This window comes from Penicillium psychrofluorescens, assembly GCF_964197705.1.
Source record: "Penicillium psychrofluorescens genome assembly, chromosome: 1".
NCBI lineage: Eukaryota > Fungi > Ascomycota > Eurotiomycetes > Eurotiales > Aspergillaceae > Penicillium > Penicillium psychrofluorescens.
Genome location: NC_133439.1, coordinates 4,787,214 through 4,803,988, shown reverse-complemented (window position 1 = coordinate 4,803,988; position 16,775 = coordinate 4,787,214). Strand labels below are relative to the sequence as shown.

At 51.8% G+C, this 16,775-nt stretch overlaps 6 protein-coding genes across 6 annotated transcripts; 1 reads left to right on the top strand and 5 right to left on the bottom strand.

Moving 5' to 3' along the window:
- Positions 1-315: 315 nt before the first annotated feature.
- Positions 316-3,677, bottom strand: PFLUO_LOCUS1809 (uncharacterized protein; the record flags this gene model as incomplete). Its single annotated transcript, XM_073778884.1, has 2 exons — positions 316-1,584; positions 1,641-3,677. 2 exons carry the CDS (start codon positions 3,675-3,677, stop codon positions 316-318), a joined length of 3,306 nt encoding a protein of 1,101 aa, XP_073635895.1.
- A 1,045-nt stretch (positions 3,678-4,722) lies between these two features.
- On the top strand, positions 4,723-6,543 carry PFLUO_LOCUS1808 (uncharacterized protein; the record flags this gene model as incomplete). Its single annotated transcript, XM_073778883.1, has 1 exon — positions 4,723-6,543. The coding sequence occupies one exon, from the start codon at positions 4,723-4,725 to the stop codon at positions 6,541-6,543; it is 1,821 nt and encodes a 606-aa protein (XP_073635894.1).
- Positions 6,544-7,316: 773 nt separating this feature from the next.
- PFLUO_LOCUS1807 (uncharacterized protein) lies at positions 7,317-8,593 on the bottom strand (the record flags this gene model as incomplete). Its single annotated transcript, XM_073778882.1, has 2 exons — positions 7,317-8,272; positions 8,329-8,593. 2 exons carry the CDS (start codon positions 8,591-8,593, stop codon positions 7,317-7,319), a joined length of 1,221 nt encoding a protein of 406 aa, XP_073635893.1.
- A 503-nt stretch (positions 8,594-9,096) lies between these two features.
- On the bottom strand, positions 9,097-11,120 carry PFLUO_LOCUS1806 (uncharacterized protein; the record flags this gene model as incomplete). Its single annotated transcript, XM_073778881.1, has 6 exons — positions 9,097-10,236; positions 10,285-10,444; positions 10,501-10,587; positions 10,641-10,741; positions 10,804-10,888; positions 10,945-11,120. 6 exons carry the CDS (start codon positions 11,118-11,120, stop codon positions 9,097-9,099), a joined length of 1,749 nt encoding a protein of 582 aa, XP_073635892.1.
- Positions 11,121-14,272: 3,152 nt separating this feature from the next.
- On the bottom strand, positions 14,273-15,326 carry PFLUO_LOCUS1805 (uncharacterized protein; the record flags this gene model as incomplete). The annotated part of the gene is made up of 2 exons (XM_073778880.1): positions 14,273-15,127; positions 15,189-15,326. 2 exons carry the CDS (start codon positions 15,324-15,326, stop codon positions 14,273-14,275), a joined length of 993 nt encoding a protein of 330 aa, XP_073635891.1.
- A 403-nt stretch (positions 15,327-15,729) lies between these two features.
- Positions 15,730-16,671, bottom strand: PFLUO_LOCUS1804 (uncharacterized protein; the record flags this gene model as incomplete). Its single annotated transcript, XM_073778879.1, has 1 exon — positions 15,730-16,671. One exon carries the CDS (start codon positions 16,669-16,671, stop codon positions 15,730-15,732), a length of 942 nt encoding a protein of 313 aa, XP_073635890.1.
- Between the last annotated feature and the right edge of the window lie 104 nt (positions 16,672-16,775).

Below are 16,775 nucleotides of genomic sequence, written 5' to 3'. Positions count from 1 at the left end.
TCGGGGTCCCGGGGCGCGTGCACGAGGATCGTCGGGTATTGTGAGGATCACCACGGTCGAATGATTTGACAGGACATTATACGAGGGGCGGAAAATATGGAAGCGAAGAGTGAAAGATGGAAGAAAGTGAGAGAGGGAAAAAAGGCACCCCGTGACTTTGGAGCTACAGCAGCAACTATACAGTCCCTCGATCCATCCGACTTATATAGACAGAACAAAGCAAAAGCAAAGCCATCTCAAAACGCCATGCAAGTAATACGCCACAGTCCCATCCACCCAGATATCATGTAGAAGAAGAATGTAGAAACAAAAAAATCATTCAAAGCTCATCTGGATCTCGCCCTCATCATGATCAGCCCAGGCATTGTGCTCTAGATCGACGGGCGCCATAGCGTTGGTCCCAAGAGGAGGGGGCATGGTCGCTGAGGACCGCAGTTCCGGCCGCGGGGGAGGATCAGGCCAGTCACTGGGCGGGGGCTTCTGGTAGGAAGTGTCATAGGTCATCTCAATCTCTTCTTCCTTGGGCGCAGCTGAAGAAGTGGGAGGGGTGTGAGAGACCGTGTTGAGCTGTGGCTCAGATACAGTTCGTGGCATAGAAGGGGTTGATCCGCTAGTCTTGGATTCCTTCTCGTTCGGTGGTGTCGGTTGCGCGGACTGGGACTCGACTAGAGGATTCAGGTCCAGTTTCATCGGGGGCAAGGTCGATTCCAGCTGTTTGACCTCGATCGCTTCCGAAGCCAGTTCAGCTCGAATAGCCTCAATGTCAAACAGCACAGTCCCAGGCCCACTGGTTGTGTCACTGGATTCGTGAGGACTGTTGTTCCGGTCCACATCGTATGTTTCCCATCCTTTCTTCTCGGCCAGCTTCCCTCGCTTGAAAAGACCAAATCGCTTCTTTTCTGGCTTCGCCTCTGCTTCACGACGAGCTTCATCGATCTCGCGGATCAACTCCCGCTGTCGCTCGGCATGGTTGTCGGGGTCTGGGTCCTCGATTTCCGCAAATTCGTCACCGAGAACCTCCCAGCCGACTTCCCGGAGGAGACGAGGCATGGCAGCACGGTAATCCATATGTCCGTTCACAGACTCGGTCAAGTCAAAGTTCTCCAGACCAGGGATCCCGTCCACAGCTGCGAGACCAGCCACTCGCGAGATACCGCCGCTCGTAGCCCGAAACAGATAGCCCAGGATCCAGTCGTTCGTGGAGTAGCCATTCACAAACCGACCAGAAACCACGCTGCGCGCCTTGAGATACTCGTCCTTCTTTGCCACGATCGGGGACCCAAAGAGATAGACATTTTGGACCAGTCCAAAGGCGCCCCTGTCAGCCAGTTCGCGGAGGCAGTAAAAGATGACACGCGCGCCGAGGGAGAAACCAAGAAGGGTGACAGGCCGGTTGCCGAGGTTGCGATCCCGTAAGGAGTCGGCCATGATGAGACCAGCCGAATACGCGCGATCCAGCGACACGCTCCACGGATTATCAATTAAATAGGAGAGTTTGGTGAGAACAATGGGCAGTTGCAAAGATGCCATTAATGCCATCAGGACCGTACTGCCAAGCACTTGTTGGAGGCCCTGGGTCAATGCCTAAAGTAGAGGTTGGGTCAGCCTTACAATCAATAGTGGAGGAGAGACATTATTACCTCTGTGGCAAGAATATTGATAGTGTCACCCATACTCCGGAGCATCTCAGGCTCCCACAGGACGGAGTAGAGATCACCCATAATAGGGTCCACGGTGCTGAAAGGGAGACGGACGTCATCCACCTTGCCAGTCATCCAGCCAGCAACAGTGACGATCAGGTTGACTTTCTTATTATTGTGCAAGGGTCGATACTCGAAAGTCTGCACCGGACCGGTCCGCCGATTCGAGGCCCTCAATCCAATGGTGCTTCCGGTCATTGTGGCACCGGATGCGATCAAGGCCGTTCCACCGGCTCCTCCCAAGAACGCGCTGGTTCCAGAGATACCAACGGTGGTGAAACCGGCGGCAAGACCAGCCCCAATGACAGGGGCCAGCAACCCTGCCGACAGACCGATAACCAGACCGCCACCGACGGTTGCCAATCCCATAACCATGTACTTTCGTTTCAGTGCCATCTTGCGGCGCCTCTCCATATGCCCAGTCTCGTCCCAGTTCTCTTTTTCTGCCTCTTGCTGCATCTCCAAGGCATCCGTGACCCGCTTCTCAAAACGGCAGATTTGTAGCCACGACACATCCATAGCGGCCCCAACACTCTCAAGCAGCGTTCGCGAGCGGGAATCGTATGCTGAATCGGCAATCAGCACCAGGAACAGGTCGCACAGTACCGTCCACCGAAGGTCGATATCAATTCGATCAGATGTCGGCATCTGTGAGGGTGTATGTACGTCTGGATCATCATTCTCGTGAGCATCGTATGGCGGAGGAGACCCCGTTTCAGAGGACATGGCAGTCTCAGTGGACATCCGCGACACGTCGCCTTTCAAGACCGGAGAAGCCGTGGAAAAAGTCGATTTCTTTGGGGATTCTTCCTCTGCCATCGGATTCTTGACTCGCGCGTTCTGCATAAGTGGTCGCACCAGATCCGAGGGCTGCACGCCGTGTTCAGCAAGCTGCTCGATCATGATCTGCTCCGCGGAGTCGATCTCCATATGCATAAATATCCGCCCCATCATCGCCTGGCCCCATTTCCTCAAGGCGTCTACCGCGTCCTGGATCGTTTTGCGCGTTGCTTTGGTTTTTGGCACCTTCATCAATTCCAGGGTCATTTGGTGAATGGCGAGCCTCACCACGCCCACGTATGCGATTTTCTGCGTTTCATTGAGAAGGTCCTTCGTAGCCTGCAGCTGGCTGAGCGAGTCGCGAAGCTCCTCGCCTTCAAAGGCGGCAGAATTGCCTCCTGCATCCCGGAACAAGTAGCTCGTGTCCTCGTCGAGACTATTGGCGGACTGCGCATCTTCGTCCAGCTGGACTCGAGTATAACCTTTCCCAGCCCCTCCCAGGCCTCTATAGACGGCATCGTTGTCTTCTGCCGTGCCGCCCTTGACCACTAACCTCCCATAATCATCGTAGTAGTCAAACTCGTCGGCGGCGCGCATGTCCTTCCACTCGACTTCCTCTTCCACGTCTTCCTCGCTGTCCTCATCCGGCACCTGCGGTTGGGCGGCCAGTCGCATGTGGGACCATTCGGATATTTGGGAGGCGTTCGCTTTTGAGGTTGACGTTCGAGGAGCAGGCGCGCTCGATTTCAACGCCGCGGGAGACTTTTCGTCCCTTTGCTCCGGTGGGTTTTCGGCATCCTGTTCAGGTTTTTGGGGCTCCGACTCGGGTTTGTCCTGGGATGCTGCCAGCTCCGTTGGCTGCTCGGGTTGCTTCTTAGCGGATTCGTCTTCTGTGGGATTGGCGAACGCATCTTCGAATTCGCCGGCTTCTGACGAGTTGCTGCTCAAAGGCGGAGCAGGCTTAGGACGAGCACGAATAGGGAGACCGAAGTCGTCCACTTCAACTTGTGCTTTTCCCGCCTCTTGAGTTTTTATGGGTTCGTCCTTATTTTGCACCTCCGGTGCGACAGCGACGGCGCCCGTGGTCGGCGTGGAGTCATCGACGACATTTTGCGAGGATTGCGGTGTGTTCGAAGAGGAGCCTGGAGCAAGGTTGTCGGAAGAGCGATCAACGGCATCGCTGGAGTCTGCGGGCATTATTCTTTCATGAACAGTAGGGCCTTGGGGCCGACTCCTTCAGCTCAAGGTCCCGGGCGTTCGTTGCTTGGCGCTTCCTCGCACGTTCCAGCTCACTACAGTAGAATGATCACCCATTCGGGCCGACAACAGCTCTGTGTGGGGGTTGAGTGCGAAATGTGTTGAATGCCCCCTTAAGTCTGGCGGTGGTCATCCCACAGCGTGGAGAAAATGTCCGGTCGGGGGCCACGTGAGGGATGAGGTGATGGCGGGCCGAACAACCAACTACCACGATTGCGAATTGACCGTATCGACAGAGATGGGCGAGTTCTGTGAGAGTGTGGGAGAGGAGGAACCCAGAACCGAAGAGGGGATGGAGAGGGATGGTGGACGGGTGCCGAAAACGGAAGCCCATCTGGCGCAACAACAAACATGCATTCCGTAAGACATAGGGTACGAAGCGATCGGAGACCTGATGATGATGATGATGATTATGGAGAATACCCCTGCGAAGTCCTAGTCCTATTTTCATTTTCTTTGATACGGGCATATTTTCAGAAACCATCATCATATCTTCTTCACAGCTGCAACCACCCGCCATCCCACCACCAACCACGAACTGGTCCGGAACCCGAACCCCCCGGCCCGGAGGCAGTGCTCCCCCGGTGGCGCTGAGTCTCTTTGCCCGGGTATCAGCCACCTCGGTTGAGTTTGCAACAAGTACCTACATTCCAGTAAGTATACGAACAGTCCCACCAACGCTAGGCCGGGATCGTCCTCCTCAGCCTCGATCAGGCCAAACAGAGCGTGTCTTGGCCCGGCACATGGCGTCATGGCCTTGGTTTCATGGCTGAGTCACTTGATGCTCAAGCAGGCTTGCGGCTCTAGCAACGCGGGGCCAATAATCAGTCATAATCGACAGTGAAGGCAACCTGTCGCGACGAGAGCCTGCTGCTCTTTCTTGCATCCATGGCCTGAGACATCTTTCTACCCCGTTCATTATCATGATCATGGCACATCAAGGTAGGACAGTCTTTCTCCGTCCTGATTTCATGACTGACCAACGATGCCATGTGCACCAGGCTCCGAGGCTTCCATTGTCCGCATCGCAGGTGCTGGGTTTCGCCTCTCCCTGCTCCTCAACGCGGCCGCCTGTCAGCTCGCACAATCCCGCATCGATATCCACAGCATCGCAAAGGGGATCTCGCTCTTTGCGCTGACCCTCAAACATGTGGGACAGACGCTGGAGGCCGCGGATCTGGAGCGGTCCCCCGAGGCCACCGAGAAGGCTTGGGAGATCGCCGGCCAGGGCCAAATGGTTTTCTTCGAAATCGAACACATGCTGGACAAACTGAAAGGAACCGACGCGAATGACAACCTCCAGAATATTCCAGTCCAGGAGCGTCTCAGATGGTGCTTTCCGAAACAGCACGTCACCTATCTGTTGGCCCAGTTGGAGTCTCTGAAACTTTCTCTCATCGTGGTGCTGCGGATCTTGCAGCTGGGCAATCTGATCAAGTCCAGCGCGGACAATCTTCCCTCCCCTCTGACTGTGGACGATGCGATTGCCCAGGAGAAAGCAGAAACACAAAACATGATCATCGTGCGGTACTGGTCGGTCAAACGTCTGGATCGTTTGTGGGATATGGTGGAACAGGAGGCGACGGAGGCCGCCAACGACGAGACCAACCAGATGATCAACTCCAATTACTCGGCACCGAACACCGCCGCGGTATTGAAACCGTTGGTCGCTGCGACTAAAGGTTTTGAACTGACCCGCCTCCCCGCGGTGACCTTTGGGAATAGTGACGTGGGGCTGAGTGACATTGAACGATCGCCCAAGGACATGGTTCACTTGTCTGAGAGTGCCATGAACCAACTGCTGTCGGTCTGGGTACCCTCCCTGGACCCTACTCTACTGCGGGATGCCGGCAAGCCGGCCCACGGGGATGAGAGTTATGGCCAGCCTCGGGTCTATATCTCATCCGACAGCGAATGTGACCCGAAAGACCTCGATTTCGACGGCCGTGAAGTGCGAGGATACTATCTGGAAGGGAACACGGTGGACTGGCGCAAGCCGCAGTCTCAAGAAGCTCGTTATCATGCCGCCCAGATGCGCAAGCAGTATTCCACCTACCAGGCCCAGGTCGAAAGTGATTCAGACGATGATAACGAACGGGGACGGAACAGCCGCCGAAACAATAAGAGAGCCACTGGCTCCAGTGACGAGAACGAACAGAGATCTGCTGAACCGCCCCGACCCTCGCTCAGCATCCCCGTGAACGGCGGTGGTCGCGTCCACTCCAGCAGCATGCCATCCAGATATTCTCCCACATCGACGACCAGACAACCAGCTCCATACTCAAGCAACAGCTTCTTACAACCCACCATGGCTCCCCAGCAGCCGCCTCCCCAGAACGCCCCAGGACCTCCTCCTCCCCAGCAACCCTACAGACATTACTCGAACCAAGACTACTCCAGCACCCCACGCTCCATCCCCATAACCCAGCCCAACCAATTCAATCAACAACCACCCCTGGCCGCAATGCCTAATTCCTCACCACGAGGCACACCCCCGGGACCAGGCGAGCCCTGGGGCCGGCAGCCTGTCTACAATAGCAACAACCTCCATATACCCCGCCACTACGCCTCCGCATACCCGCTCTCAACATCATCCCCCGAGTCAGGCTGGGCAGGCCCCCCTCGTCCACCGCAGCAGTCTCCCTCGTATTCCCACCGTCGACCCACGCGCGACGATGGCAAAGAGGCCAAAGAGCGAGATCGCGAGCGGCACAAGAATCTAACGCGCAATGCTACGAGGGGGTTGGCCGGTGTCGGTGCGATAGCGGGCTTTATGGATGCGCTGGAAGCGTTCAATATTCTGTGATATCTATCTCTTTCTTTTTCTCTTTTCTTTGGAAGGAGACAGGGCTCCTTTTCCGTCTTTATCGTTTGTATCCTTTTCTGTTCATGTCTTTCTGTCTTGATGTCCGATGTCTAATGTCCGCAGTGCTGTTGACCCTGTAACGAAATCTTTATGATGTGATATATTACCTGATATCCCAAGCAGCTCTAACGAATGTATGGTTAAGAAATTTTCTCACCTTGGAATACTTTAGACTTCTGTCCTAGGACTATACTATTACCAGGAGTAAAATGGCATGACTTTACATCACCGTCAAATACACGCCGTGTTTGTATTTCTTGGCAGGTGGTTTCCTGTCTTGGGGCTGTGCAGAGGTCTAGTCACTTTCGGTCTTCCAGTGCGCTCAGTGACTATGCGAGGATGCTTTTACATACATGGCAATCGCCGAAGAGCAACGCGTCGCTTTCGGCTCTTGTTACAGAGTTCGTCTGCTGCGCCGCTCCTGCCTAGGAACTCTAAACCCCTTCCGGGTACCCTTCCGAGTATAGTGTCCTCGGTTCCTTTTCTAAATGATGATTATCTTTGCAATTACTGGATCCGTCGTTCTTGTCGTCTTATAAAGAGCTTTCCCACCCCCCTTGGGCCTCAAAAACCTTGCCTACTTCTCTGCTAACCGCCAGAAGGTGCCTGTCATGATAACGAGGAGCCACCAAGGATAACCCGATTGGCATTCCATTCGCCCCCATAAACCCGGGAATATTGATTACAGGCGTGTGAAGCGCCTGCCGATGAAATTAGTACGGTAGTTTCGCATCTTTATGCGAATCAGGAATTGAATGAGGCAAACCTACCGTCCAAAGCAGATTAAATGCAGCAGACCCAGTTGATTCAAGGCCTAGCGGTGCCTCGTCAGGTACGCTCGGCACAATAAAAGCTGCGTACTGCCCTATGAGTTCATCCATGACCGGCCTCGCCGCTGCAATCTTATCAAACGCGACCAGTTGCGCAGCACGGGAAATCCCACTCTTATTCTCGACCTGTCCGATCAGTTGACTAGAAATCTTGGTCTTCGACGTCCGGTATTCGGACAGGAAGGCGGTTCTTCCTTCGGAGTTTATGACTGCACTATACCACTCTGAAAACCCATTCAGTACCTCAGGCAGCTCCACATGTTCGACTTGAGCACCCTGGGCTTCGAGTAGTTCTTTCGCCTTTTCTATCGCCGCTGCAGTCCCTTTCCCAACCTGATCCCAGGCCATGGTCTTGCAAATCGCGAACTTTGCACCTTCGATTCTGAACGGTTGAGACACGGGATCGTCATCCTGAAGCGCAAAGACATCTGCCAGGAGATCCAAGTCGGCAGCACTGCGGGCATACAGCCCAATCGTGTCCAGGATTATGGAATAAATCTTTTGCCCTTCCCGCGAGATCGCGTTCCAGGTTGGTTTGATGGCGTATATCCCATTGAACGATCCGGGCCGGATGGTACTGCCACCCGTCTGAGTGCCCAGGCCGACAGGAGCTTGGAAGTCCGCAACGGCAGCCCCAGACCCGGACGACGATCCCCCGGGCGTCCGCGAGGGATCGTGAGGATTGGTTGTCTGCGTTCCTTGCGTCGTGGCAGCGAACTCGGTCGTTGTGGTTTTGCCCAGGATGAGAGCTCCTGCCTGTCGGAGGATGATGATCGATGCTGCGTCGACTTCTGGTGCGGAGCCCTGATAGATAGAGGAGCCGAATTGTGTTGGCATGTCTAAGGTGATATTGTTAGTCGTTGTTGTAATTGGCGTGTAGGAAGGAGTGGTTTGCCTTTTGTGTAGATGATGTCTTTTACAGCAACGGCAACGCCATGTAGTGGCCCGCGGTCCTGAGGCGCAACAGCATCCACGGCTTTCGCCTGCTTGATCACATATTCAGGATTGAGATAGGCCCAGGCTTTGACCACAGGGTCACGCGCCTCAATCCGTGACAGCAGTGATCTTGCGTATTGTTCGACGGTCAATTGTCCGGCCTGAATTCGAGATACTACCTCGACTGCTGAGAGTCGATAGAGCTCCGTTTCCTTATTGGACATGATTGTAGGAATCACAGTAATTTACACGTTTCTTGAACAGCGAAAGTGTCCTGGAATCGTGAGCCAACTGCTAATTGTTCCTTTGGGCAAGCATGCCGGCTTTTTGTTATCGAGATCGGCTTTTTTGGTGCCGAAAGGGATGGGCGGGGTACGAGAGAAGTTGGAGTTGGAGACAGATGCGATAAGAGCTTGCGCTGACTATCTCAGCCGGAGATCTTGTCACCGAAATGTTCCTGGTATCTTATTTGGGACATCCATTTACCCCTTTGAGGGGTACCAGTAGTTATCGAGTGTTTTGCGAGGTTTCTCCAGTCTACAAAATCGGCATGAAACCGCCGTGATCAGCCGGATGCAATAGAATCTACCTTACTAAAGCACCAATCCTGTACACTACTTGAGAAATGTTGAGATCCGTAGCTTCAATTCATTATATTTAATCAATCTGAGTCCTCCATATAAGCATACCCGTACAATAAGCATAGCACTAGCGAGGTTAATTAGAATCAGACATGACTCTTCGACCCTTTCTCGCCAAGATGTACTTCCTCCCCATCAGTCACAGACGGTGTTGAAAGCGCTTCGATAAAATCGTGGCCGGTTTCATCCTCGAAGAAGCCCTCACGTCCTTCATTAGCCAGCCATTCCCATTCTTTAGGCGACGACTCTCTCCCTGCAGGGAAGACTTTGTATGGAACAAACAGCGAGCCCACCAAGTAGACCACACCAGCAGTCACGAATGTCAGAATCCAACCCATCTTGTACATATTTTGGGCCGCCTCACTGACAATAGCCGGTTGATACTGTCCAATAAGCCCGGGGATTCCCATTGTAGTTCCCAGAAGCCATGCGACAACCGCCACCCAGTTGACACCGGACCAATGGTAGTAAAGACCACCTTGACTTCCATTGTAGCAAGAGGGAATGTGGAGATTTCCTCGGCGGACAAAAGCATAGTCCACGATGATAATGGCACACAGGGGCGCCATGAAAATGTTGTAGCTCCCAAGAAATGAGAGGAAGGCGGAGGCACTGGCGATCAACTTCCACGGTACCACTGCAACACCCAAGATAGAACACAAGACCTGACCTCTCCTGATAGTCAGCCATCGTGGAAATAAGCCTGTCACATCCGAGCCAAATGGGATTGTGTTGGCGCCGAAGTTGGTCGCGAATACGCCAAGCAAGAAGGCAAGACCAATAAAGAAGACACCCGCCCGCGCTCCAGGCGTCCAGTAGTGATCAAGCATGGCATCTAGGAGATCCCAAATATTCCAATAAGCCTCTCCCCAGACACTTTGCATTGAGGTTGTCGTTGCCAGACCGAGAAAAAACACAATGACGGAAGTGACAAAAACGCTGATTCCTTGAAGAACACCTGCATCTTGCGGCTTTTGGCAGTACCTAGCCAGATCAGGCTGGTTGACCAGCATCGGAGATAAACCGCCCATGATGACATTAATACCAGACATTACGCTCCAGCCAAGAGGCGTTGAGGCTGCTGCTGCTGTCTCAGATGCAAGATCCAAAGCCTTGACGCCCCCTCCGGTTGCCATGCACCATCCGAAGATCGCAAATGCGGCAATCGGCATGGTAAATCCTTTGACAGTAAAGATATAGTGAATGTGCCGCGGGTGAATCCACATCTGCCATGTATGAGAATAATGTAGTGGAAGTGAAGGCGATGAACTCACGAAGGGAAATTCTAGAAGCCAAACGATGAAAAATGCTAGAAGAACCTTGGACGAGATATTTGCATTCTCGGCCAGGGTATTGTGGAAGTTCTCCCAGCTACTTCCAAAGATACACCTGAAAATGACGGACAATATCGATGCGCCGTAGTATGTTTGGATTCTGCAGTTATCAAGGTTAGACCCCTTCGACGTGTGTCCAGGAATGGCTATACGCACCCATACCAAATAATGCATACCATCGCACGGATGAAAATGAAGAAATATGATCCGTACATGCCCATACTCGAGCGACAAAGGACTGGGCTGTATAATTCGATCAGTCTGAAGTTATCACGATCTGCCAAGGGGAGACTTACTACCCAATGTGGTACTTGGCACCTGGTCTTGCCATACAAACTACCACGACCGAGGCCAGGAAAGCTCCAAGTACACACGATATGAATGAATGTTGCCATGACTAGAGCAATATTAGAAAACGTCGAGGGCAGCTATCGAGAGCCAGAAATTCCAGAGACTTACCAAACCGGCAGAAACAAGAGATGAACCCGTGTTACAACCCGTCAAGCTAAACTGATTGGAAAACCAATACAGAGGCAAATTATACCTATCCGGATGTCAACAACAACATCTTTCAGAAAATACCCGTTAGCAGGTACTTACCATGTCCAGGTTCGATGTTCGCGCCGTGTGGGCTCCAGATCTTTGTTAGACCATCTCGAGTCGCCGAAGGTAATCTCGTCGTTGTCGTTCACTTGAAGGAAGTTGACAATTGCCTTTTTGGACTTGAAAGGAGCGATGAGCTCCGTCCCTGTTGGGATGCGTAATCGACGGGCCATTGCACACAAGAAAATGCAATATTTTGGCACGATAGATGAGCTGACAGCCTGACAAGGTAATGAGAAACCATAGACCAAGTGGATCGATAACTGGGATGGTCATAAATATGAGAGCTTCATCACTGCCATCAGCGACCAGCCGGATATGGTAGTCCATGACCATCCAAGTAGTTGAAAGTCTCCATTCAGCTTCAGAAGCTTATCGTGCCATCGGCTCATTCTAGGCCGACGTTCATGTTCACTGTATTGTCTAGACCGTATTCAGAGTGGGTAACCCTGATAGCGGTGCTATCTTTTCACTAAGAGCCAATTGTGGGCCTTCCTGCCCTGCGTTATCGCGGGAAATGCCCCCGCATTGTTTGGAGTGTTTCTTGGAGTCTACGTTTAAGTTAGTCGACTCGGCATATATTTGCCGAAACTACCCCTTGATGTCGCCTGTGATGTTGTTTCGTCGGCGACTCTTTTGCCAGGTGAAATTTAGAGACAAGAAGCCAGGTACGCACGGGGTCACTGTTAATGGTGCTAGGTACTTCTCACAGAGCCAATCATCAACAAACTAATGGATCTTCCGGCTTCCACTCATGGCGAACTACCGGGCATCAGACCAACGAATGCTTCCCAACGAAAGTCTCGAGTTGCTCTGGCTTGTAAAAGGTGCAAGCGGAGAAAACAGCGGGTATGATCCACACGGTGGACCCAAGGTCCACATCTCTGACATCGAACAGTGCAATGGGAGTCACCCAGTGTGCGATTCATGTCGTCGTGCTGGGACGTCCTGTATCTATGAGCGGACAGTTCGCCCACAATATCCCGGCGGCAAGACATTGTAAGTTGCTCTTTTGGGCATGAGCGATGCTCAGAAGCTGATAGACTGTAGATACATTAATGCTCTAGAAGAACGTATTGCATTCCTGGAGGCTCGATTACCTGCGTATGCCGAGGACCATTTCGAGCCTGTTCCTGGAGAGCCCGAGATGGTTGAAGATGACATCTCTGCTACAACTCGAGAGAGAGCTCATGTCAATGAAGCATCATCTCATCACGGATCACTCTCTGGCGATGTTGACGAAGGAGAGGGCACTTCAATTGTCGATGGCGTGGCATATCTGTCACTCTGTGCTTCAGGAACCGCAGATGCGATCCCAGACCCAGTGTATCTAGGATCAAGTTCAGGAGCAACTATTGCCCGCATGATCCAGTCTTCTATCTTCCGCAGTTCTGGCAGGCACACAATCCGACAAGGCCTGGATACTTCAAAGTCTCGTCCTTCAAGCGCATACCAGCACCTCTCCCCGGAAGCTCAGACTGAAGTAGCAGAGGAATATTTTGAGTTCCCATTTCCGGATCAGGCACGACTACTCTTCAATACTTACTTTGACCGACTGCACACACGCTGGCCGCTTCTTGATAGGAAGGTGTATACGACGCTCTTGGACAGACAGTATAGCCAGGGTGCATTATCAATAATGCACCGCAGTATAATGCACTTGATCTATGCGATTGCAGCCCGGTTCTTGCAACTGACAAGAAATCCGTGTGGGGTTGACCCTGAGAAACATCTCATCGCAGCCATCGAACCAATGGATTACATTCTCGAGCAACACAATCTTGGCACAGTCCAGTTTTTGTTATTACTAGCTCTGCATGGTCAAAGATCACCCTATGGCGCAGGCGCTTGGAGCCAGGTTAGGTATGCTGTCTCACTCTGTATAGAACTTGGTCTTCACAGAGAACGGCGACTGCCCTCTGCTCATCACGATCCAAGAGACCTTGAGATTCGACGGCGTGCATTCTGGTGTTGCTACTGCCTGGATCGCAGCACAAGCATTGTTCTGGGAAGAGCATTTGCGATCTCTGATCGCGACATCAATGTTCAGGTATCACCATCCAAGCTCTCTACTTATGCTTTGTTGACTTATCAACTTTCAGACACCAAGCCTTAATATAGAATTTTGGGACCTGACTCATAAGGATGCTCCCGATACGGTCAAACCTAGACCGTGGTCTAATATTGAGCCGTTCATTCACGTTATTAAGCTAGAAAGGATACAATCACGCACTCAACAGACCGTATTTCGGGTGGACAAAGACGTTTTGTCAGACTCACATAGCGAGAGGGCAAAGTTAGACCGGAAAATGGCAGATATTCGACATGACCTTGACAAGTGGCTTGAGACCGTTCCACACCCTCCAAAGGATGCACAGAAGATTTCATGGATGTACGATCCTGAAAATTCGAACCAAGATTCACAAGAGTTTTTCAATCTGTAAGCCACAAAGTAGATTTCCTTTGGAGCTTCAAGACTAACAAAATAGGTGTTATCATAAAGCCGTTCTTTCTCTGTTCACGGTGCTCCTCCCGACTCTTGACCCCTCGGATCCCCGTTTCACCGTGAGCGCACGTTCCGCAGCGAGTGTTTGTATCGCCTATAAAAGACTCAATCAACAAAAGACCCTGAGTTACACTATGATATCTTTGCATAGCTGTTTTGTGGCGGGTCTGACTTTGATTTATTGTCTGTGGCGCGATCGAAACCTTTTTGGCTACGACATTATAGAAGCTGCACAGGCTTGTTCCCAGAGCTTGACTATTTTCGGAGAGAAATGGTCCGGTGCGGTCAAGTACCGTGACATTTTTGATGCTTTATCAGGAAGTCTGTTTAAGAAATTGGTACATCCCAGCTCATCTGCTGGTGCGCTGAGTTTTGGGCTGGAAACCTCTTCTCGAAAGGACAAGACTGGATCAGGGACTGATTCTCAGAAGAAAAATGCCGAGAATTGCCATGTAGATACAGATACTGCTCACGAGCCGACTATGAGTGAGATGATTTCAGAGGCTGTTGGGGAGGCATTTATGGAGGTTGACGAAGAAGCACCCGGAGGATGGCAAGGATGGCGCATGTGGACGGAGATGCTAGGAGAAGGCCCTGGGACAGTGATTCATGAGAATTACAACGAATGGGGAGCTGATACAAAAGATGTGAGAGGCTATGATGCTATGGAGGCTACCGAGTGGGATTTTGGGGGGATAGATGGCTTGCAATAGACCGTCTTCTCTCACTATCACCTGCGCGGGGTGGAACAGATTTTTCGAGAAAACATTAGTCACGTCTGATAGCGTTCATATTCTAGAATACTAAATAACATATTGGTTATGCCAGCTGTCCCTTTTTGTACGGGAACTGCTCTCGAAAAGCCTCCGCAATTTCCGTCCTTGTAGCCACCCACACTCCCTCTTTCTGTGATATGTACTCGACAAAGTCTCGAAGAGCCTTGAAGCGACCAGGTCGACCGATAATACGGCAGTGCAACCCAATAGTCATCATCTTAGGCTGATCAGCCTCCTCTCCTTCTTCATAGAGGACGTCAAAGGCGTTCTTGAGATGAGTAGTGAAACTGCTAGGATCGCGGAATCCCGAGCCTGCAACATGGAATTTGAAGTCGTTGCAGTCATAGCTGTATGGAAGCATCAAACACCCCTTAGGATCCTTCTTCTCTCGCTCTAAGGGCAGGTCAATCCAGTACGGTACATCGTCCGCATACGTGTCACTGGCCCAGACCAGCTCCTCGCCCATCTCCTCATAGACCTGAGGAATCAAGGCCCGGCTGTGCGGCGATGGGCGTCCATAGTACCATCCCTTTGGTGCATATCCAGTCATGCTCTTGAGGCTAGTAATACCCTTGCGAATATATTCCTTCTCTTTCTCGATGGACCAGTCGTGGTGATCTACCCAGCGGTACGCGTGCGAAGCTACATCGTGACCCGCCTCGACACACCGAGTAGCTACCTCTGGCTGCTGCTCAACCGCCTGAGCTACCGCGTAGAGTGTGAACTTCATTTGGTGTTTTTCAAACATCTTGAACAGGCGCCAGAACCCGACGCGGGACCCATATTCATATTCGGACTCGGCGTTGTAGTTGCGTTCGTTGAGTCGGGCTTCGCCAGGGTGTTCGCGGAGATTGGTCTCAGCAACCCCGTCACCAGACAGTACGGAGCGCTCGCCGCCCTAATTGTCCCATCTGATTAGCTTCAATCCTGAAGTGCAACACGTTATTAGATACACTCACTTCCTCGTAATTGATGACAAAGGAGACAGCGATCTTCGCATTGTTTGGCCATTTTAGACCCTCGAGGCCTTTCTCGCCATATCCTTTAAAGTCCCGAGTAAACCCGAAGTCGGGATGAGGAGCGTAGATCTCAGGCATAATGTTCGGGGTTGGAAGTAGCTTGGCAGCAGAGTGACGTTTAGCTCATTGTTCCTGGAAAATGCGACTGTTTATGTGTTTGACGGCATCGTGCCATGCGTCGGGGATTTGCGGCCCGCTTACCCCATGGCAGCTCTCCCATCGGATGCTGTGATACCGATGGCTTTTCTTTGCCGTGGAGTAAAGATAAGACACAAATATTTCCTGATTGCGAGTCTATGGGCGGCTGATCTCCGAGATAAGAGATCCCCTCATCCCCCGCACGAGGATGGAGGCGGTTGAGTCCTCGACGATAATCAATGCCACCGAGTAAGCGGTCCTGCCATGTTCTCAAACCATCAAGTATTTACAATTTGATTTTTTTAACACCAGATCATTGACATCTGGATAGGTGATTTTGATTTCATGCTGACTGTATCTTTGTCACAGGAAATACATTTGGCAGAACTCCTTCGTCCTCCGTGGTCCCGTTCTCCAAATCAAGCTCTTCATTTTGACTCCCCCTTTTCGCCGAGTCCGACTTCTTATCTGCTTCTCCAGACTCAAGTCTAGTCGATTTCAAACTCGTATTACCAACGAAAGCAGTAAAGATCAGACTCAAGCCAGAGCAGCAGGTATAGAAAATTAAAATATAGTGCAGACCTCTCATGTAATCCACAAGAATCTGTTCTTTGACAGCGGCAGAGAGGTCAAGTTCGTCAAGTGCGTAAGTCGACGAGGTAAGTTGTGGTATGAGAGATTTTGCCAGAACACCATTCGCCGACAGATCCTGGCTTAGAGTGTTGGAGAGAATGACACCGGACATCACCAGACCAAATGCTCCACCGAGGGTGCGAATAAAATTGCGCAAACCCGTTGTAACGGCTCGATCCTCGCTGCGGCTATTCGCATACATACCCACCAGGGTGGGTTGAAGCGTCAGTCCTATCCCGGCTCCTTCAATGATCAAAATACCTACCAGGGGGCCGAGCTGCGTCTTCTCATCAAAAAGCAGAGTAAGGCCACTACCCAGAGTCCACAGCACAAATCCAGCAAGAATGCAGTGCATATAGCTCCCCACTCGACTCATGTATTGCCCGGACAAGATTGAAGTGAACGAGGTGGGAATCACGACAGGAAGAAGAAGCGCACCCGACACCAACGCAGACTTCTTGAGGATCGACTGAAAATAGATTGGCAAATAGAAGAAGTTTCCATAGTATGCCAACCCTGTGAGAAATGTCTGAACGTAAAGAGCGGAACAGTGTGGTGCTCGATACAATCGCAGTGGCATGATCGGCAATAATGCCAGTTTCCATTCGTAAAGCACAAACAGCACGGCGAGAACAGCACCGACGCTGATCATCGAGATAAAAAATGGAGACGACCACGCGTATGTAAGACCGCCTCCTGACAATGGAACCAGGAGAAGAAGGGTGGAAGCCAGATTCAACATAATGCCGCCGTAAT